This window comes from Astyanax mexicanus, chromosome 14 (assembly GCF_023375975.1).
Source record: "Astyanax mexicanus isolate ESR-SI-001 chromosome 14, AstMex3_surface, whole genome shotgun sequence".
Lineage (NCBI taxonomy): Eukaryota > Metazoa > Chordata > Actinopteri > Characiformes > Acestrorhamphidae > Astyanax > Astyanax mexicanus.
In genome coordinates this window covers 35,259,703-35,282,514 of record NC_064421.1, presented here as the reverse complement: position 1 = coordinate 35,282,514, position 22,812 = coordinate 35,259,703, and the positions used below count along the sequence as shown (strand labels likewise).

Here is a 22,812-nt window from a genome sequence, read left to right as displayed (position 1 = left end):
TATGACCTCCCTACAACACCTGGGCTGCTCCTGATGAGGAGGTGGATGTTCTCCTGAGGGATCTCCTCCCAGACCTGGATTAAAGCGTCAGTAAACTTCTGGACAGTCTGTGGTGCAGTGTGTTGTTGGTGGATGGAACGAGACATGATGTTCCAGATGTGCTGGATTGGATTCAGGTCTGGGGAACGGGCAGGATAGTCCATAGCTTCAATGCCTTCATCATGCAGGAACTGCAGGAACACACTTCAAATCACATGAGGTCTAGCATTGTCCTGCATCAGGAGGAACCCAGGGCCAACCGCACCAGCATATGGTCTCACAATGGATCTGAGGATCTCATCCCAGTAGCTAACAGCAGTCAGGGTTCCTCTTGCGAGCACATGGAGGTCTGTACGGCCCTCTAAAGAAATGCCTCCCCACACCATTACTGACTAACTGCCCAACCAGAGATGCTGGAGGATGTTGCAGCAGCAGAACTTTCTCCACAGTGTCTCCAGACTGTGTTACATCTGTCAGATGTGCTCAGTGTGAACCTGCTCTCATCTGTGAAGAGCACAGGGTGCCAATGGCAAATCAGCCAATCTTGGTGTTCTTGGAAATTTCTGATCGTCCTGCACGGTGTTGGGCTGTAGGCACAAGCCCCTCAGGTAAATCAGAAACATGGATATTAGTGGCCTGTTGGAGATCATTTTGCAGGGCTCTTGTACTGCTCCTCCTGTTCCTCCTTGCACAAAGGAGGAGGTAGCGGTCCTGCTGCTGGGTTGTTGCCCTCCTATACAGCCCTCTCCATGTCTCCTGGTGTACTGGCCTGTCTCCTGGTGTCTGCTCCATGCTCTGGACACTGTGCTGACAGACACAGCAAACCTTCTTACCACAACTTGCTTTGATGTGCCATCCTGGATGAGCTGCACTTCCTGAGCAACTTCTGTGGGTTGTAGACACCGCCTCATGCTACCGCTATGATGAGAGAACTGACAAAATGCAAAAGTGACCAAAACATCAGCCAGAAAGGAGGAGAACAGAGAAAAGGTCTGTGGTCTCCACCTGCAGAACCATTGCTTTATAGGGGTCGTCTTGCTAATTGCCTCTAATTTCTACCTGTTGTCTGTTCCATTTGCACAACAGCAGGTGAAATTGATTCACAATCGGTGGTGCTTCCTAACTGGACAGGTTGATTTCAGAGAAGTGTAGTTGACTTCCGTTGAGTTACATTGTGTTATTTAAGTGTTTCCTTTATTTTTTGAGCAATGTAGTATAACAGTTTCAAACATTCAGTTGAAACAAAAAATCTGTAAAGATTTAGATTTTGTAAAGAAGAGTAACTTATCAAGATTCAGCTTTTTACAGGTGCTGGTCAACGAATTAGAATAATTTGAAATAGTGCAATCATGAAATTCTTTGAATGCATTTTTTGTGCAGAAAGCAAATCAGGTGTTCACCGCACCTGTCCTACTCGTTAGACTAATCACAGAACTCGTTACCTGGAAAAAAATTTGCTCAGCTGAGCTTTCCAAAAGGCCCATTTAGGCCATTTAACTGTGACACTGTTGTTTTATTGAATTAGAATAATGGAGAAACCGTTTCATTGAATTAGAATAAATGCTCGAATTTTTGTTTTCTGTGAAGAGTGTTCACTGTGCAGTATAAAGTCAGGGTTGAGTAGAATTTCTAAGTTGTAAAATCAATCATGGGTAAGCAGCGCGACCTCTCAACTGGAATAGTGGCTCAAATTCAAGCCCTTCGCCAACAAGGCTTGACCCAAACTAAAATTGCTGAGCAGCTCGGCATCAGCCGGTCTTCCGTCTGCAAAGCTCTCAAGAAAAACTGCAGCAAGCGCACCAACTGTTCCGGCGTCCGAAAAACTTCCGAAAAACTTCTGCTCGCGACAACAAGCAGCGAAAAGATCCGTCAAGTTTCCCCAGAGCGTTATGGTCTGGGGATGCATGTCCGCTCGAGGTGTAGGGAAACTCTGCTTCCTCAAGAAGACTGTCAATGCTGCCGTATATCAAGATGTTCTGGAAACGTTCCTGATTCCGACTGTTGAGGAACAGTTCGGCGAAGAAGACTTCATATTTCAACAGGATCTTGCACCGGCTCATGCGGCAAAGTCGACCAAAGATTGGTTCACTAAAAAACAGCTTGAAGTTTTGGCATGGCCGGCCAACTCGCCTGACCTCAATGTCATTGAAAACCTTTGGGCCATCGTCAAGCGGAAAATTCGCGACAGAAAGCTTACTACGCTGGACCAACTGAAGCAGAACATCGCCACTGCCTGGGAAGCTGTGAGTGCGGAAACTTGCGACAAGCTGGTCAAATCGATGCCGCAGAAACTTCAGGCAGTCATACAAGCCAAGGGGGCAGCCACAAAATACTGAGAAAGTGATGATTGTAATTATAATAAAAATTATTCTAATTCAATGAAACGGTTTCTCCATTATTCTAATTCAATAAAACAACAGTGTCACAGTTAAATGGCCTAAATGGGCCTTTTGGAAAGCTCAGCTGAGCAAACTTTTTTTTTTCCAGGTAACGAGTTCTGTGATTAGTCTAACGAGTAGGACAGGTGCGGTGAACACCTGATTTGCTTTCTGCACAAAAAATGCATTCAAAGAATTTCATGATTGCACTATAATAAATTATTCTAATTTATTGACCAGCACCTGCATACACAGACTGTGTGTGAATTTGATGTAGTTATATAGAAACTATTTTAGGTTATAAAGTATTAAAGTATGAATAAAAACAAGGATCAGTGGTAATACAAACAATACATTTAAAGAATACTTGGAATATTCAATAATAAAATAAATGAATCTGATATTTCAGAGTGGGATGTGGGATATGTTTATAAATAATTTTCCAGTATAATAAGGCCTGCTGATGGAGGACAGAGAGTTTAACATCGTTTTCAGTTTGCTCATTTTTCATGAGAAGATGATGTAAGCAATTATTGTAGGGAGGAAATGTACAGGTTATATATAACAAACATGAAATATAATATTAAAATATTTATAAAGTAGTGTGATATATTCCTCAGTTGTGTTCACACTGCTTATATATTGTAGAACACTACTTTAAAGCGGTTTGTTTTTTTTTATTTTATTTAAGCTACACTTTAATATTAAAGCTGTAACCATAGCAACAAGCACCCGTTTAGTGCAGCGTCAGCCTCCGACGTTGAACATTTGAGGCAGGATCTCGAATTGTGCCAACTGTGACCGGTCACAACAGTCACCACACCGACAGACAGCAGCGGCCCTCCTGCGGTAAATCCTGTTGTATTCGGGCGCCACCTGCTGGTGACACCTCAAACCTGCGAGTTCAACTTCCAGCGCGGGGAACAGCAGCTCTCACATCAGCCGAGCTCCACCACAGCTGCTTTATTACAGCGACACTTTACACTTCTTACCCCCCCCCCCCCCGTTATAACCACTAGAGGGAGCCCGTGAGGGTGAGACCTCAACGAATAAGAGTGAATAGAGATAAACTGTTAAAAGATCACCTTATAAATAAAAAAAAGGTTTAAAACCTAGTCCACAAATTCCTTTGATTTTCTCTTAAGAAAGTCTTTATTTTAAAGAAATGATTGACTGCATGTTCAAATTATTGATATTTGTGACAAAAAAAACACTCCTGTTACTGGCACTCATTCCTGTTACTGGAACTCATTTCTGTTACTGGAACTCATTTCTGTTACTGGAACTCATTTCTGTTACTGGCCTTCATTCCTGTTACGTTTTGAGTAACAGAAATAAAAGTAACAGGAATAAGTTTTGAGCACAGAATTAGCAAAAATATTAAAAATAGCTAAATGGCGGCTATGCTAATAGCACGAGAACAGTTAGCACATTCTAGTAATGTTTCCAAACTTGGTATTTACAAAACAATTAGGATCCAAGAATTAATTTAGGCAACAGGAGAGAGTGTTGAGAGTGTTGATCACCTCAGTAATAGTTACAATAAGATCAAATATACAGAAAAACAAATAAGGGAACTTAATTTTGGTCTTCTTATGATCTTCAGAAGAACCAGCTGATGTCACTTCCTGTTGTAGATGTGACTTGTTGTAGAATGTTCCAGATGTTTCAGATGATCAGGGTAATGTGTTACGGTAACAGGAATTAGTAAAACCCAGGGACACAACTAAAATGTGTTTTTTAACTTAAATATTATATATATTTTTAAATCATATTATATATATTTTTTAAATCATATTTAAAACATCTTATTATTATTTAAAGCATAGATGGGATTTGCAAATCTGCAATATACCTCTGGTGATACTCTGGTTAATTTCAGTCTGACTTGGGCAGTAATAGACCTACAGAGGTGTTCTGAAGTGGGTCCTCTCTATTGTAGAGACTCTGTGGCGCGAGCGGAGAGCTGTGCGGAGGTTCTGGTCGCTCCGGATTTCTTGGTTTCTGTTTACACGCAGCTTTTCGGCTGATGTAATTCAGAACTGCTGTAATTCGGATTAAATCGTGTCAGTATTCGTGTAAACCGCGCTGGAGGACAGCAGCGCTCGGGCTGCGGTTTCGGTAAGTGCAGCAGACTGTAACTCCTGTAAGCTCTTAATCAGACACAGTTACTCAGTTATTAATACAGTAAATCACAGCGGCGGGAGCGCAGTGTATAGAGTGTGTAAATGGGGTAAATGTGGACGGAGGGCGGGTTTTAGGGTTCATTAGGGAAACTGAAGTGTCTGCTGTGATGCCTTAAGATTAAACAACAGAACTTACTTTATTACTCATTTGTGTAACAATTTTCAGTTCCACCTTAAATAATGCAAGAGTAAAGGTCTGGCGCTCGGATACAGTCTACGTAACAGCTGCAGTATTTAAGGTGGAATGGAAGTAAACCTACACAGACAATTTGGCAGTGTTAAATCAACACTGTTAGTGTTAAATCAACACTTATTAGTGTTAAACTTTACACTCTCAGTGTAAATTTAACACTAACAGTGTTGATTTAACCCTGCCAAATTTCCTGTGTATATACAGGTCTGTAAAAAATAAGAGACCACTAAAGTTCTGAATCAATTTGCTATTTATAGGTATTTGTTTGAGTAAAATTAACATTATTGTTTTATTCTATAAAGTACGGACAACGTTTCTCCCAAATTCCAAATAAACATATTCTCATTTAGAGCATTTATTTGCAGAAAGTGTGAACTTGCTGAAATAACAAAAAAGATGCTGAGCTTTCGGACCTTAAATATTGCAAATAAAACAAGTTCATATTCATAAAGTTTTGAGAGTTTAGAAATCAGTATGTGGTGGAATAACCCTGGTTTTTAATCACAGTTTTCATTCACCTTGGCATGTTCTCCCCCACCAGTCTTACACACTGCTTTTAGATAACTTTATGCCACTCCTGGTGCAAAAATTGTATCCTTCCATCAATCTCCCTCTTGATTATATTCTAGAGGTTTTCAATTAGTTAAAATCAAAGAAACTCATCATTTTATTTTTTTTTCCAGCGCTGTATATATATTATATTATAGTTTCAGAATGTATTTTAAACAAATAAGTACATTCATGGAAGAAATTGGACATGTTTTATACCTGAATTTGAATGTATTAAGTAGTAAATGCAGTATGAAATGTTATTTTCTGTAGTGTGTGAGGATTTTCTGCTATTACCAAAAACAACACAGACTTTTCAGCTCTGCAGTAATAATATATTGGTTATGCAACAGGGTTTGTTGGATGTCCAGCTTCTCCAAATGGACTTATGTAATGGACTGATGCGCACTGTGGACCAGAGTCACAGCGCAGACATGCACTCAAAACTGGAACAGGATATTTTAGAAAATCAGAGATGCAGTCAGAGATGTAACAATTTTTTTTTCTGTTTGAAGAAAAGACTGAGATTAACTATAACAAGAAAAGTAAAAAATATTGTCATTAAAAATATCAGAAATGTCTGTTATAATAACATCTAATATTGCACTTCATTATTATTTACTTAAAAAAGAGAACACTTTAAAATGATCAGTTTCTCTAATTTTACTATTATTTTTGAGTAGAATGAAAATTGTTGTTTCATTATATGAACTACTGACAACATTTCCAAATAAAAATATTCTCATTTAAAGCATTTATTTGCAGACAATGAGTGAAAATAACAAAGATGTAATATGGAATTTTTGATATCATGATATACCACATTTAAGTATGTTTTCAGTTATTCTTCGAAAAATATGACAAAATAATATCATTGCTTTCATTTTACCAACTTTATTTTAAAGTGACACTATACCAAACATTCACAAATGAGAATTACTACCTTTTAGTGAAGCAATATATATGTATCAAATGATAACAGATGAGGTAGATGCAGTAGCTATCTAATAGCTCCATTGTTCAGCTCTCATGAGTTTAATAACGTAAACATTGTCGTAAACCGGCGTGTCCGCGCACGTCCGTCAAAAAACGAAGATTTGCGAAGATTACTTTATTATCACTTATATAAACGGAGTTCTTTATACTTTTAAAATCACAACTTAGAAAGTGGTAATGAATATAAGTACCTTGGTATATGGCTAGATTACAAAAGTACTTTAAGCACTATATTAACAAGCTTACATTTACAGTGGTATGAAAAATTTGGGCATCCTTGATTATTAGTTCATGATTTTCCTTTATAAATCATTGGTTGTTTAGATCAGCAATTTCAGTTTAATACATCATATAGCAGATGAACACAGTGATATTTAAGAATTGAAATGAAGTTTATAAGATTTACAGAAAGTGTGTGATAAAATGTATTTTTTTATTTGTTTGTTTGTTCATTCATTCTTTTCCTTTGACAATCCCTTCCCTATGTAATGGCTCGGCTCAGGGGCATAGCAGCAAATCTGCCCTGTACACTTTTAATGTCAGTGGGCCCCATCCATCCCAGTACACAAAATCAGGATTTTCATAGGCCCCTCTCCCTACTCGGGCCCTGGGTAGTCAGGTCCACTTTTCCCCCCACTGCCACGCCCATGGCTCGGCTGCATTGTAAATGAGGGTCACCCTCAATGTAAATAAAGGTTTTAATTTATAATAAATAAATATATTGTAAATAAATATATTGTAAATAAAGGTTACTTGATTGATTTATTGAATCAGATGTGTTGGGAGCAGGTGAAGCACTAAATATGCAGTGCAGGGGCACCAGGACTGGGTTTGACAAATATTTCTATTACAATGAAGCACAATTTCAAACCCCAACCACACTCAGACTGTTTAAAAGTTTATTGTATTCACTTATGAATCACTCAGTTGCTTTTCTCTGTTTATTTCAGCAGGGCTTTTCCCACCATGGCAGAGCATCTCTCTCAGAGTGAGCTTGACTACCCTTTCAAATTGCTGGAATATTTCAATGGCTTCAGAGTGTCTAAGGTCAGATGTTTGAACATTATTTGCCCTATCTTACACCCTGCGTAAGGCATGTTGGGATGCTCATTGGTATCTTACACCCCATCAACAATCTATTTTCACACCTTGCACCTGAATCATTTAAATAGCGCCAGAGCTTATGAATAGATCTACACCAATGGGCGTGGTGGTCTCAAAATTAGGTGTGTCTGCCGTATTGCTATCTTGGCAACAGAAAACACAGGTGCGCCACTAACTGAATTCAACTTAGACAGCAGTCAACCATCAGATGTTCATTGCTATCTTGGCAGTGAATTGTCAACATAGGCGCATATCCATATACTGCTTGTTTCACTCACATGGACATGCAGCAGTGCACAAACCCATTTCACATGCCAGTTCCTATAAATTACCTGTTCGCATACCTTCTCAGCAGTTTCCTCTGCTGAGAATTGCAGATATGCTGCACCGTTAAAATGGCAATCCGAGTGCTCCTGGCTTTTAAAGGGAATTGCAAGTAAAAAGCTGATTGGTTATTTATTGCATGTTATGCTCAAAACACACCCATGATTAATTAAGATAAGTAGTAAATGCCTATTTCATATTTTGAGCCGGATAAGGCGCCTTTTTCCCATCATTGCGATTGAAAAAACACCCTGACACACCCTAAATCAAGCTACATGCTGGACAGTTGGTGACTCACCTGAATAATACTAAAATGGAACACTCAATACACTCAGCACACACTCATACACAGAGAGGGTGGTGTTGGTGGTGGTAGAGCGATGCTTCTTCGTCCAGCAGCGTCTCTGTCCTGTCGCCTCCCTTCCTCAGTCATTTGGGTTTGTGCCAGTCACGACTGAGCTCAGCATAGAGACTTCATACTGTGAGGCTACACAGGCCTCTCTGGAAAAAAGTCTATAAAGAACACTATTGCTCACATCCCAGAACTCCTTAAACAGTTTTTCACAACACAATCCACAAACCTAATCAAACAACAAAATACGGTCCAGCCAAGTAAGATTATCTTCAAGGTCCAAATCAACTGAACCACAGTTTGATTTTTTTGCAACTTGGACTTCTAGACTTACAACAAGAAGCTGAAGCAGGATATCATTTCCTATTAAATAATAGAAGAAGGAAAAAGAACCATCTCTGTGCCAAAATTTAATCTGTGATGCACGAGGGGAGTCTGTTACTCTCATTCTGCTGTGTAAATTGTGCGCTGTCGAAGAGTGTCTAATCTTGTAGGGAGGCAGAATTCTGCAAACAAACAGTCTCAAATCTTTTGCAGATTCTCCAACAGGTTTTCTTCCCTGTATTTAGCTCCATCCATCTTCTCATCAACACTGACCAGCTTCCATGTCCCTGCTGAAGAAAAACATCCAAAAAAGAAAAGCAGCCACAGCATGATGCTGCCACCACCATGTTTCACAGTGGGGATGGTGTGTTTGGGGTAATGAGCAGTGTTACTGTTCTGCCACACAAAGCACTTTGCATTAAGGCCAAGTTTCACATCAAACTCATCTGACCACAGCACCTTCTTCCACATGTTTGCTGTGTCCCCTACATAGCTTATGAAAAACTGCAGTTGTGTTGCTAAGGTGGTGATGGGTGGTTGCTAAGATGTTGCTTTGTTATCTGTTGTGGTTGCTATGGTGCTGCTAAATGGTCCCTAGGTCATTGCTAAGGTGTTGCTAAGTGGTTGCCAAGTAATATATTTGCATAAATCAGATTAAGTGTTTTGATCAGTATCTGCTCCATACAGCAGCTCCTCCATACACACACAGTACTGGAGAGCAGAGAACAGAAAGGGTTCTGTGCGCAGAGCCCCTGGTGTGTGAGATTGAACATTTAAACCCATTCATTCCTATGTGCCTATTCTTATGAAAATGGTATGAAAACCGTACATCATATCATTTCATGCAGCATATTTTCAGAATGAACGAGATAAGGTCTATAGGCCATCTGAATTCTCTCAACATGCGTTGTCAATAGGCAAAATATTGGACATTTCCGAGTTTTAATGAAAACAATATGTCTGATCAAAGACTTTTTTAGTTGATTAAAATTCATGTGTATCATTTTTGTTCCACTTTACAATTATGAGCTTACTTTGTGTTGGTTAGTCACTTAAAATCTCACTAAAATACATATGATTTTGTGGTTATATGGTGACAAAATGTGAAAAAGTTCAAGAGGTATAGCGTATAAGCTCAGTGATTTACCTGTTTAGCAGAAAAAAGACAGCTTGCTCGTTTCCATGGCTGCAGCACACAGTTAGCATGCCGTTTTTATACTTGGCAACCTGGGGTGTGGAAATGGGGCTAGGTGAATGGTGGATGACAGATTTTATTTATGTATTTAATATAATATATGTATTAATGTTCATTAACGCAGCTTTATTATTTTAGAGATATTTAACTCCATTCTACCCTCACACACACACACACACACACATGAGGAGAGAGAAAAATAGAAAAAAAGGAGAGGGATGAGAGAGGAATGGGGGAGGTCAGAGAGCAAGTTAAAAAGGAAAAGTAAGTAAGAGCAAGTAAGCAGAAAAATGGAATCCAATAGGAAATGATAGAGAGAGGGAGGAGATACTGCCACAGTCTTACAACGTAACCCTACTTGAAGTCCCCCAGCTACATCATCCTATTCATGATGGACATACATGTTTCCCTTGTAGCCCCTTCTTTGAACACAAAAATAATACTGCAAATATTACAGTAATACTGCCAGCAACTTCAAGCTCAGAACTCTACATCCTTAAATAAACAAATTCATTCTGCAACAGTCGTCACTCACAGATTTTATTTTGACCATGTACTCCTTACACTGTTGATACTGGAGAGCAGGTTATCACGTTCAGATGCAACTAGTTAAGGAAACACTGGTTGCTAAGGGCCTCCTTCCAGTGTCTTCAGACGGGAAGCTTAAACTCTGATTTCTTCCCCTCAGGTGATTTTTTCAGCGTGTGAGTTGGGGGTGTTCGATCTGCTCCTCCACTCACAGAAGCCCTTGAGTGCAGAGGAGGTGTCGCATGAGCTCCGCACCAGCAAGGACGGCATGAAGCGCCTCCTCGATGTGCTGGTGGGCATCGAGATCTTGGAGGTGGAGCTTACAGAAGGCACAGGTAAGTTTATTGTGGGTGTAGCTTAGGCACAGTACAGGTGATTTTATTATGGGTAGACCTTAGTCATGTTAAAAATTGTTTTGGGTGCAGCTTGTGCAGGGCACAGGTGTGTTTACTGTGGGATTGTGTCTCCTCTTTCTTCTAGCACATTACAGCAGTACTGACGTTGCTAATCTGTATCTGGCCAAGTCCAGCCCTAAATCTCTTCACGACATGATCATCTACCAGTCTCAGACCATCTACCCTCTCTGGAACAACATGGTAGATGCTGTCAGGTGAGAAATACTGGTATTTTTGGGTGGTGTTGGCACTTGGTGTAAACAGGGTGAAATGGGATTGGACCTTTGTGTAAACAGTGTGAAACAGGATTGGGCCTTTGTGTAAACAGTGTGAAACAGGATTGGGCCAAGGTGTAAACAGGGTGAAATAAGATTGAGCCTTTGTGTAAACAGGGTGAAATAAGATTGAGCCTTTGTGTAAACAGGGTGAAATGGGATTGGGCCTTTTTGTAAACGGGGTGAAATGGGATTGTGAAGGTGTAAACAGGGTGAAATGGGATTGTGAAGGTGTAAACAGGGTGAAATTGGATTGGGAATAGGGTCTTTGTGTAAACAGGGTAAAATGGGACTGAGCCTTTGTGTAAACAGAATGAAATTGGATTGGGCCTTTGTGTAAACTGGGTGAAATGGGATTTGGGACTAAGTTTAAACAGGGTGAAACTGGACTGGGACTAGGTGTAAACAGGGTGAAATGGGATTTGGTACTAGGTGTAAACAGGGTAAAATTGGATTGTGCCTTTGTGTAAACAGGGCAAAATGGGATTGGTCCTAGGTGTAAACAGGGTGAAATTGGATTGGGCCTAGGTTTAAACGGGGTGAAATGGGATTGGTTTTTTTTTTTGTTTAAACAGGGTGAAAGGGGATTGGGCCTTTGTGTAAACAATGTGAAATGAGATTTGGGATGAGGTGTAAACATTGCGAAATGAGATTTGGGTGAAATTGGATTGGGCCTAGGTGTAAACAGGGCGAAATGGGATCGGTCCTAGGTGTAAACAGGGAGAAATTGGATTGGGCCTAGGTGTTTAACAGGGTGAAATGGGATTGTTTTTTTTTTTTGTTTAAACAGGGTGAAATGCGATTGGATCTAGGTATAAACAGGGTGAAATTGGATTGGGACTAAGTGTAAACAGGGTGAAATGAGATTGGGTTTAGGTGTAAACAAGGTGAAATAGAATTGTGCCTTTGTGTAAACAGGGTGAAATGGAATTGGGACTAGGTGTAAACAGGGTGAAATGGAATTGGGCCTTTGTTAAAACAGGGTGAAATGGGATTGGTCCTTTGTGTAAACAATGTGGAATGATATTTGGGATAAGGTGTAAACAGGGTGAAATGAGATTTGGTACTAGGTGTAAACAGGGTAAAATTGGATTGGGCCTTTGTGTAAACAGGGCGAAATGGGATTGGTCCTAGGTGTAAACAGAGTGAGATTGGATTGGGCCTTTGTATAAACAGGGCGAAATGGGATTTGGGACTAAGTGTAAACAGGGTGAAATGGAATTGGGCCTTTGTGTAAACAGGGTGAAATGGGATTTGGGACAAGGTGTAAACAGGGAGAAATGGGATTTGGGACTAAGTTTAAACAGGGTGAAACTGGACTGGGACTAGGTGTAAACAGGGTGAAATGGGATTTGGTACTAGGTGTAAACAGGGTAAAATTGGATTGTGCCTTTGTGTAAACAGGGCAAAATGGGATTGGTCCTAGGTGTAAACAGGGTGAAATTGGATTGGGCCTAGGTTTAAACGGGGTGAAATGGGATTGTTTTTTTTTTTGTTTAAACAGGGTGAAAGGGGATTGGGCCTTTGTGTAAACAATGTGAAATGAGATTTGGGATGAGGTGTAAACATTGCGAAATGAGATTTGGGTGAAATTGGATTGGGCCTAGGTGTAAACAGGGCGAAATGGGATCGGTCCTAGGTGTAAACAGGGAGAAATTGGATTGGGCCTAGGTGTTTAACAGGGTGAAATGGGATTGTTTTTTTTTGTTTGTTTAAACAGGGTGAAATGCGATTGGATCTAGGTATAAACAGGGTGAAATTGGATTGGGACTAAGTGTAAACAGGGTGAAATGAGATTGGGTTTAGGTGTAAACAAGGTGAAATAGAATTGTGCCTTTGTGTAAACAGGGTGAAATGGGATTGGTCCAAGGTGTAAACAGGGTGAAATTGGACTGGGCCTTTGTGTAAACAGGGTGAAATGGAATTGGGACTAGGTGTAAACAGGGTGAAATGGAATTGGGCCTTTGTTAAAACAGGGTGAAATGGGATTGGTCCTTTGTGTAAACAATGTGGAATGATATTTGGGATAAGGTGTAAACAGGGTGAAATGAGATTTGGTACTAGGTGTAAACAGGGTAAAATTGGATTGGGCCTTTGTGTAAACAGGGCGAAATGGGATTGGTCCTAGGTGTAAACAGGGTGAAATTGGGCTGGGCCTAGGTGTAAAAAAAGGGTGAAATGGGATTGGGACTAAGTGTAAATAGGGTGAAACTGGATTGTGACTAGGTGTAAACAGGTGCAATGGGATTGGGACTAGGTGTAAAAAGGGGTGGAATGGGATTGGGCCTTTGTGAAAACATGGTAAAATGGGATTGTGGGACAAGGTGTAAACAGGGTGAAATAGGATTTGGTACTAGGTGTAAACAGGGTGAAATGGGATTGGGCCTTTGTGTAAACAGGGTGAAATGAGATTGGGATTAGGTGTAAACAGGGTGAAATAGGACTGTGCTTTTTGTGTAAACAAGGTGAAATGGGATTTGGGACAAGGTGTAAACAGGGTGAAATGGGATTTGGTACTAGGTGTAAACAGAGTGAGATTGTATTGGTGCCTTTGTATAAACAGGGTGAAATGGGATTAGGACTAAGTGTAAACAGGGTAAAATGGGATTGGGTCTTTGTGTAAACATGGTAAAATGGGACTACGTCTTTGTGTAAACAGGATGAAATTGGATTGGGTCTTTGTGTAAACTGGGTGAAATAGGATTTGGGGCTAAGTTTAAACAGGGTGAAACTGGACTGGGACTAAGTGTAAACAGGGTGAAATGGGATTTGGTACTAGGTGTAAACAGGGTAAAATTTTATTGTGCCTTTGTGTAAACAGGGTGAAATTGGATTGGGCCTAGGTTTAAACGGGGTGAAATGGGATTGTTTTTTTTTTTGTTTAAACAGGGTGAAAGGGGATTGGGCCTTTGTGTAAACAATGTGAAATGTGATTTGGGATGAGGTGTAAACATTGCGAAATGAGATTTGGTACTAGGTGTAAACAGGGTGAAATGGGATTGGGTTTTTTTTTGTTTAAACAGGGTGAAATGCGATTGGGACTAAGTGTAAACAGGGTGAAATGAGATTGAGTTTAGGTGTAAACAAGGTGAAATGGGATTGGTCCAAGGTGTAAACAGGGTGAAATTGGATTGGGCCTTTGTGTAAACAGGGTGAAATGGAATTGGGACTAGGTGTAAACAGGGTGAAATTGGATTGGGCCTAGGTGTAAACAGGGTGAAATGGAATTGGGCCTTTGTTAAAACAGGGTGAAATGGGATTGGTCCTTTGTGTAAACAATGTGGAATGAGATTTGGGATAAGGTGTAAACAGGGTGAAATGAGATTTGGTACTAGGTGTAAACAGGGTAAAATTGGATTGGGCCTTTGTGTAAACAGGGCGAAATGGGATTGGTCCTAGGTGTAAACAGAGTGAGATTGGATTGGGCCTTTGTATAAACAGGGCGAAATGGGATTTGGGACTAAGTGTAAACAGGGTGAAATGGAATTGGGCCTTTGTGTAAACAGGGTGAAATGGGATTTGGGACAAGGTGTAAACAGGGAGAAATGGGATTTGGTACTAGGTGTAAACAGAGTGAAATTAGATTGCCACTAGGTGTAAACAGGGTCAAATGAGATTTGGTGCTAGGTGTAAACAGGGTAAAAGGGGATTTGGTACTAGGTGTAAAAAGGGTGAAGTGCGATTGGGACTAAGTGTAAACAGGGTGAAATGGGATTGGGACTAGGTGTAAACAGGGTGAAATTAGATTGGCACTAGGTGTAAACAGGGTCAAATGAGATTTGGTGCTAGGTGTAAACAGGGTAAAATTGGATTGGGCCTTTGTGTAAACAGGGCGAAATGGGATTGGTCCTATGTGTAAACAGGGTGAAATTGGATTGGGCCTAGGTGTAAACAGGGCAAAATGGGATTGGTCCTAGGTGTAAACAGGGTGAAATTGGATTGGGCCTTTGTGTTAATAGGGCGAAATTGGATTGGTCCTAGGTATAAACAGGGTGAAACTGGACTGGGCCTAGGTGTAAAAAGGGTGAAACTGGATTGTGACTAGGTGTAAACAAAGTGAAATGTCTTGTTTTCTCTTGTGTAAACAGGGTAAATGGTATTGGGGCTAGGTGTAAACAGGGTGAAATGGAATTGGGACTAGGTGTAAACAGGGTGAATGGGATTGGGACTAAGTGTAAACAGTGTGAAATGGAATTACCAGATGTAAACAGTTCTGTGTTTTGGCCGTCTGTGATCAAATCACCCAGTATGTGGGTAAATGTAAACCTAGCGTAGGTCAGAGTATAAATAGTTGTGACATTATTATGGTGCTGCATGACAAAAAAAAGCACAGAAATCATTCCTGAATTGCTTGGCCTGAGACATGTGCTTAGAACCCTTGGTGCTTTAGATGCCCGTTGGCATTGAATCTAAAGGTTTGCTGAAAAGCTGTTTTAACTGAAATTTAACACTGAAATATCCTTTATTTTACAGGGAAGGAAAGAACCAAAATGAGAAAACCTTTGGTCTCTCCTCAGAAGACATCTTCTCTGCAATCTACAGGTGAGTTTTCACCTCACTCCTCTGACCTGTAACATTCCACAGCTGAATTGTTTAGGAAGTTACATGTTGTTTTGTTCTTTTCACACACTGCTCGACTGAGTGTGCTTTCTACAGTACCACACACTATAGCAGAGTGCTTAGCCTCTGCTGGATCACATCTATATGTATAAACATGCTAAAGTGCAGGTTGATAGATACATGTCTGTCAGGACAATAACATAATTGGCTTATCATATAATTGGTGTGCCCAATTTTTTTGCTTTAATATTTCCTGTTTCTTTAATTTTTATTAATTAGCATGTTAGTATATGTTGCAAACCTTTTGACAGACAGTACTAATTGCCCAAATTGCTGTTTTTTTTTATTGTATTATATTATTATTAAACAATATAAAATTGTACCAATAACATTATAATAAAACACTAAATAAATACAACAGACAAATCTGCATACTACATAGAAAGAAACTGATTTCTAACGTTAAAAATATTTAAGCAAATTTTTAAGAGATTAAACAGTTTTGGATTGTGAAATGTATCAGATATCATACAAATAAAGCTCATATGTGTGCACAGTTTTTTAATGGGTCAGAACATCAAATAAACACAGCTTTAAAGAATTCAAAGTGCTAAATTGGTTCTTCTAATTTTTCAATATTTTTAGACTGACTGGCGCATGCATAGAAAACTACTGCACAGTGGAGCTTACACAAGCCAGAACAGTTCAGCACTACATAAACCATATTAGTCATATTAGTGGAAAAGTCTGAAACATTTCTCCACCACCAAAGTTCACATGCTTCTCTCACTTTTAGCTACAGTCATATGAAAAAGTTTGGGCACCCCTATTAATCTTAATCATTTTAGTTCTAAATATTTGGGTGTTTGCAACAGCCATTTCAGTTTGATATATCTAATAACTGATGGACACAGTAATATTTCAGGATTGAAATGAGGTTTATTGTACTAGCAGAAAGTGGAGAGGGATGTGAAAGAAGCCATTTCTGCAAGCACGCCACAAACAGAGTCGCCTGAGGTGTGCTTTTGCTGTTTGTGGCGTGCTTGCAGAAATGGCTTCTTTCGCATCACTCTTCATACAGCTTCTCCTTGTGCAAAGTGCGCTGTATTGTTGACCGATGCACAGTGACACCATCTGCAGCAAGATGATGCTGCAGCTCTTTGGAGGTGGTCTGTGGATTGTCCTTGACTGTTCTCACCATTCTTCTTCTCTGCCTTTGTGATATTTTTCTTGGCCTGTCACTTCTGGGCTGAACAAGAACTGTCCCTGTGGTCTTCCATTTCCTTACTATGTTCCTCACAGTGGAAACTGACAGGTTAAATCTCTGAGACAACTTTTTGTATCCTTCACCTGAACAACTATGTTGAACAATCTTTGTTTTTAGATCATTTGAGAGTTGTTTTGATCAGCCCATGATGCCACTCTTCAGAGGAGATTCAAATAGGAGAACAGCTTGCAATTGGCCACCTTAAATACCTTTTCTCATGATTGGATACACCTGGCTATGAAGTTCAAAGCTCAATGAGGTTACCAAACCAATTTTGTGCTTCAGTAAGTCAGTAAAAAGTAGTTAGGAGTATTCAAATCAATAAAATGATAAGGGTGCCCATACTTTTGCAACGGTCAAATTTTGGTTTAATGCATATTGCACATTTTCTGTTAATAAACCTCATTTCAATCCTGAAATATTACTGTGTCCATCAGTTATTAGATATATCAAACTGAAATGGCTGTTGCAAACACCCAAATATTTAGAACTAAAAATGATTAAGATTAATAGGGGTGCCCAAATTTTTTCATATGAGTGTATTGATTCTGTACCTCTTTGCTTGTCAACAAATGCAAGTGTACAGCTGTTATTGAGTAAAGGCCTTATTTGTATTTATTGTAGTAGAGTAAAAATAAAGTACACTGCCCACCTTGTAGCAATTCTCACATAATGTTGCTTTAAATTATGCTGTGTTGTTTTATTTAGGGGACTTTTAAAGAATCGGTGGTGGGTATAGACTGCAGGTGGGGGAGGGGGGTCTACACTGCAGACTCCCTGGATGTGAGCATGGTGGGAGTAGGATCAATCAGGCGGAGTGTGTTGTTTGATTGTTTTGTCTTCTGGCTAAAGTGACGTGATGATATGTGACACTTTCTGGGTCAGAGAGTTTCTGCTGAAGAAATTTAGAGCTTGGATTTGACTCTTTGTGACAGGCTGCCATTGTGTGTGTGTGTGTGTGTGTGACTGTTGAAGATTAAGAGAAAGAGGGAGGTTGTAATATTTGAGCTGTATGTGTGTGTTTATTTTAGGAGTGTGAGTGTGTTCCTTTGCTTGTGGGTGTATGCAGAGAGCTAGAAAATTAGAGGTCATTGTGCCTTCCTATATTTTATTTTGTGTGTGTGTGTGTGTTCATGGTACACAACATGTATTGTAATATTTTGACACAATACTAAGAAAAGCAATACTGTTGCCTGATTTAAAAAGTGCTGTTTAATGCTATAAACTAATTCAAAACTCTGTACAGTAGTTTTCATAACTTTAGTTTGGTTCTACAGCTTTCTTTTATTTTATGCTGAAGTATATTCAGGTAACTGGACTTTTCAGACTCTAGCTATTACAATAAGCAGTAGTAGTATTCTTTAATTCTTACACTATCCATAGAACATTAAAAAGTCACATGTATATACAATAAGAATGTTTAGATGGCTAAAGTGTGTGTGTGTGTGTGTGTGTGTGTGTAATTTATTGAGTGTGTAGCTTAAAAATATTTTGTTCATTTCAGGTCGGAGGAAGAAATGCTAAAGTTTATGGGTTTGATGAACTCAACGTGGATCATTGATGGTCATGATATAGTAACAGCCTTTGACCTGTCCTGCTTCAAGTCCATAGTGGATGTTGGAGGTGTGTTAACCCAAGCCATTCATTTGCACTTTAGCGCAGCTGTTAATGCTCGGTAATGATCCACACACCCATTCTGACACACTGTAATACACATAGTGGGGAGTAGTGTCTGTTTTTTAAGGAAAGCACTAAAGAAGAAATGTCCATGAAGGTTTTAGGCAGAGATAAAGTTCTGAAAGTGGGTCACTGTCAAAGGGAGCAACAGAATTTGAACATGTTTAGTTAATACACAGATAATAGTTTGTGGATTAAGATTAATCGATTATTTTAAATTTGATAATAATATTTATTAATATATTGTCTCTCCTCAGGCTGTTCTGGAGCTCTGGCACGTGAGTTAGCAAAAGCCTACCCTGCTTCCACGGTTATAGTTCTGGACCTGCCCAAAGTGGTCCAAACAGCCCAGAAACATTTCATTCAAAGTGATGACACCATCCGGTTTCAGGAAGGTCAGTGGGGTTCTTATCAGAGATTACAGACCTAAATCATTACAGAATCATTAAGAGAATTTGTTATAGCTGTAAATGAATCGTTTATAGTAACTACTATCCCATGAATAGTTATAACTGAATCATTCATAGGGGTTACATGACCATTTGTAGCAGTTACTAAATTCTTTATAGCAGTCAGTGAATTATTTATAGCAGTTAGTGAATCTTTTATAGGCGTTATCGAGTTGTTAGTAGCAGTCAGTGAATCATTTATTGCAGTTATGGAATCATGCATAGCCGTTTTTTTTGTCCTAGAACATCATTGCAGCCCTTAGATCATTTTTAAGATGATGAAAGACACAGATTCAGTCAGGAAGTAACGTGTCGATTTGTGAAGAGAAGTAGCTGGATGTATTTTTAATTAAATAACTGATTAATCGCTGGTGTGTTTAGGAGACTTTTTTAAAGAAGACCTTCCTGCAGCTGACCTGTACGTTCTGGCGAGGATCATTCATGACTGGAAGGAGGAGAAGTGTTTGACTCTGCTGAAGAAAATTAATGCAGCTTGCCATCCAGGTGAGCACACCAAAGCAGGTTGACAGGAGCTAGCTATGAAGCTGTTGAGCTGTTAAGAGTTACATCCACATTACATTACCTGCTGAGTTGCTGTGGTGCCTAAATACTATTGCAGCAAGGTTGGGTGGTTCGAGGAGGACCACAGGGCTGAAAGCACCATTTGGGAGAGCAGAAGTATTACATTTACAAATAACCCCCCCAAAAAATAACTCGCACAGTAGTCATTTATAGAGCACAAATGGAAATTGGAAATAGGAGTGAACTAGGGCTCGCTTCCTTCCTTTCCTCTCTGTCAGCTTCCTTTCCCTGTTAGACTCTGCTGCAGGGAACTATTATCATGTATAGTCAAGGTCTTGTCAAACATTTTTACATTTTCTTTCTCCCTCTTTTAGCTGAAGTGGCCCATTAAAGCACAATTGTATCTTCCTTCTTCTTTCTCTCTGTCTCTGTAGGGGGTGGTGTTCTGCTTGTAGAAGCTTTGCTGTTTGAGAACCACAGAGGTCCAATCATGGCTCAGATCTTCTCTTTAAACATGCTGGTCCAGACAGAGGGCATGGAGCACCCACCTTCACAATATACACACATGCTCACTGCAGCCGGATTCACTGATGTGCAGGTGTGCAGGACGGGCAAGTCCTACGACGCCATTCTGGCTCTCAAATGACCTTCACCATACATCCACTGATGCTGTGTCATGGTTGGATCTTTAGTACACTTCTTGTAAAAAAAAAAAATCTATAAACGTCCAGAACCTACCTTACACACTTCAGATGCACTTGGATATAATTTGGTAGAATTATTATAATAGATTATAAAGGGACCTGTTCAGATTAATGCATCATGTTGCTTTTTTGTACACACTGGGACCAGGATCGCTATATCAATTTGGCTTTTGGCCCCCTGCACAATTCTTAAACACATCATTAGTTACTTATAGGATTGAACTGGAGATATCAGTAGCAAGGAGTTTTAGACCACTGAGGTTAAGTAATGGTGTCAAATCAGAAAAAAAATAAGATTCCAATATTGGAGGGCTAAAGAATTGCACATTTAAGTGTTTTTCCACACTGAACACACAAATCACGCACATATTGAGCCACAGGTAGCCACACTAGAGCCAAGTATTGTTTTTTATTGGGGTAATGGCTTATCAGAGTCCCCCCCCCCCCCAACTTAACCTAAAAATACCCTTTATGGACCAAAGTTTTGAGGCATGTGGTTTTTCCCTGTTTCTTCCTTTTAGCATTAGACAAGAGACTTGGTGAGGACAGGATGTTCATCACCACCCCAACTTATCCCATCTCTGCATAAACTATTGTGCCTTTGCACATCTATTGTATTGTAGTGAAGGGTGCAAATTCAACTAGCTGCATGCATTCATTAGAAGGGGTGTTCACAAACATTTGGTCAAATGGTATGTGTTGGTTATACTGAGAAGTTTGAGAAATGACTTTAAATGACACGTGCTATGAGACGTACAGACGCGTGGGAACAAAATTAAAAGCTTAGCCATAGCCACACTTAGAGTATGCATTTGCACCACAAATGGTTGAATTTATTAATTTGTAGGAATGTCCACCATTTTGGCATATATATCTTGTTTGCTTCTTTAGTTAATGTTAACTGAAATTAAGGTGCTAAATGTAGCTAACAAGTAATGGAATTATGTAATCTAGCTAAGATAAAAAGCTAACAGGCTCCAATAATGTTTAAAGACACACTCCTAACTCTCACATATTAAAAATTATATGTGATTTAATTGTCTGTTAAGAGCTTCATATGTCTGCAGTCACTAAATAGAGCTGTTAAAATAATTCACCACTGTTAGATAGATGCTTCTACAATAGGTAACACCCCATTATTAGGCTAGTGAAAGTAAACAACAGCTAATTGTAAAGTAAATCATAAGGTTATAAGAAGAAGTCATTCAGTAATATCTAAATTCTTAATTATGTTGTTCCTTTACTGTTTAACTCACTCTTTGGAAATGTATGAAAATAACCAAACTTTATTTTTTTCTTAATGTACTGCATTTTTTTATATGTTTTAAAATCACACAATATTTGAAATGTATCTCAATATAAGCAAATACATGAACATTTTTTTTCTGTAGGAATGGACAGAGATCAGACTTTAAGGCTGAGATTTTTTTGAGTCTTTTTTTAAGAAAGAGGCACAAAAATAATTTAGGGTTGAATTGTATCAGTGTTCTGTTTTACTTGATTTTTTGTATTCTAGCATGTTTCCAATGCATGGTAAAAAAAATCATGTTTATGCATGCTAAAAAATATACACCCTTTCTATAGCCCACTCTGGCCCTGGACTTTATGGAGTGATTTCCTATTTTACAAGAGCTCCTCTGTCTGATTTGACCATGTCTTCAATTCGACCTCCTCCTAGTACTTGTCTCAAACACTCCATTTACCTCCAATATTTACCAAGTGTCGCAATATAATTATCCCCTTCTTACTGATCATTTCTCATATGGAGTTACTTGAATTGCAATTGTTACACTGTTTTATGTATCCCTTCTTTCATGAATATTTGTTAATAAAATGTCAAATTAAATGTTCACAGTGGATTTAATATTATTTAATATTATATCAATTACTGTCAGTTTTAGTAAAATATGAAAACTAAAGAAGAGATGTCCTTAAGGTGATAAATGTGTGGATTAAGCATATACAACCAACATCACAAACACATCAAATCAAAAACACAAATAAACAAACAAACAGAACAAAGAAAAGTAAGACTAAAATAAAATAAAATGTAAAAGCTGGAATACAGCCTCAGACGTCCCAGGTCTCCTAGAAGTTGTGGTAGTCCACCGCATATCAATAACAACTCCCTGATGCCTGCAAGTCACATAAAATCTCCTGGATTCTACAACAAGTGGCCCCAAGTGAACACAAACGCGAACACAGTGTGTGTGAAAGAGTGGGAGGCGCCTCCCTCATGTGCATATTCATGAAGCGCATGCAAAACAGCGAAGGTTCTGATCGGCATGTTCATTTCAAAGCCAATCGGTTTTTAGTGTTTGTGGGCAGTGTTCTTTCCCATCCTAAAAGGGATGCCTTCATTACGTAATGCCCGGATCAGACTACATGATTTTAGCCCGATTTTGACCTGATTTTGTCGGTGCCGTCAAATTACGTACGTCGGATCCGAATTTCAGTGTCTCAAGCGACAATGGTCCGTGTAGTGTGACACAGTCAAACAGCAGTAATTTGACGTGAGCGACACCGTCGGAGCGTCCGACGGAAAGACTAGCATGTTAGAATTTTTTTGTATTTAAAATTTTAACACATTTTACCTCTGACTACTCTAAAGTATATCCATGTCTGGTAAAAAACAATGAAATTTTTGCCCGCTGTACAGTTTGTAATAATGATTTTAGCATTGCCCACGGCGGACTAAATGATTGCAAAAGGCATGTTGAGGTGAGTTGAGAAATGTATTTTTGTAACTTAGGATGTCTGCAGCCAAACATACACAGGGCACTATACCCAGAGTA

The 22,812-nt window shown here is 39.3% G+C and overlaps 1 protein-coding gene across 3 annotated transcripts; it reads left to right on the top strand.

The window, feature by feature from the left end:
* The first annotated feature begins 4,313 nt into the window (after positions 1-4,313).
* On the top strand, positions 4,314-21,867 carry asmt2 (acetylserotonin O-methyltransferase 2). 3 transcript variants are annotated; one of them, XM_022672730.2, is made up of 9 exons: positions 4,314-4,538; positions 7,295-7,388; positions 10,329-10,503; positions 10,649-10,778; positions 15,312-15,380; positions 18,170-18,288; positions 18,600-18,737; positions 19,173-19,295; positions 19,748-21,867. In XM_022672730.2, the coding sequence occupies exons 2-9, from the start codon at positions 7,308-7,310 to the stop codon at positions 19,957-19,959; spliced, it is 1,047 nt and encodes a 348-aa protein (XP_022528451.2). In that variant the 5' UTR covers positions 4,314-4,538; positions 7,295-7,307; the 3' UTR covers positions 19,960-21,867. The 3 variants fall into 3 exon arrangements, with proteins under 3 accessions (XP_022528451.2, XP_022528449.2, XP_022528452.2); XM_022672728.2 differs by having other exon boundaries at positions 7,292-7,388; XM_022672731.2 differs by lacking the exon at positions 7,295-7,388 and having other exon boundaries at positions 4,327-4,538.
* Positions 21,868-22,812: the final 945 nt, after the last annotated feature.

Bases quoted from the DNA above. Each gene is read 5' to 3' on its own strand.
- asmt2 (XM_022672730.2), top strand. From the start codon at position 7,308: ATGGCAGAGCATCTCTCTCAGAGTGAGCTTGACTACCCTTTCAAATTG. The intron at 10,504-10,648 runs GTAAGTTTATTG...TCTTTCTTCTAG, and splicing joins GGAGCTTACAGAAGGCACAG to CACATTACAGCAGTACTGAC. The intron at 19,296-19,747 runs GTGAGCACACCA...CTGTCTCTGTAG, and splicing joins TAATGCAGCTTGCCATCCAG to GGGGTGGTGTTCTGCTTGTA.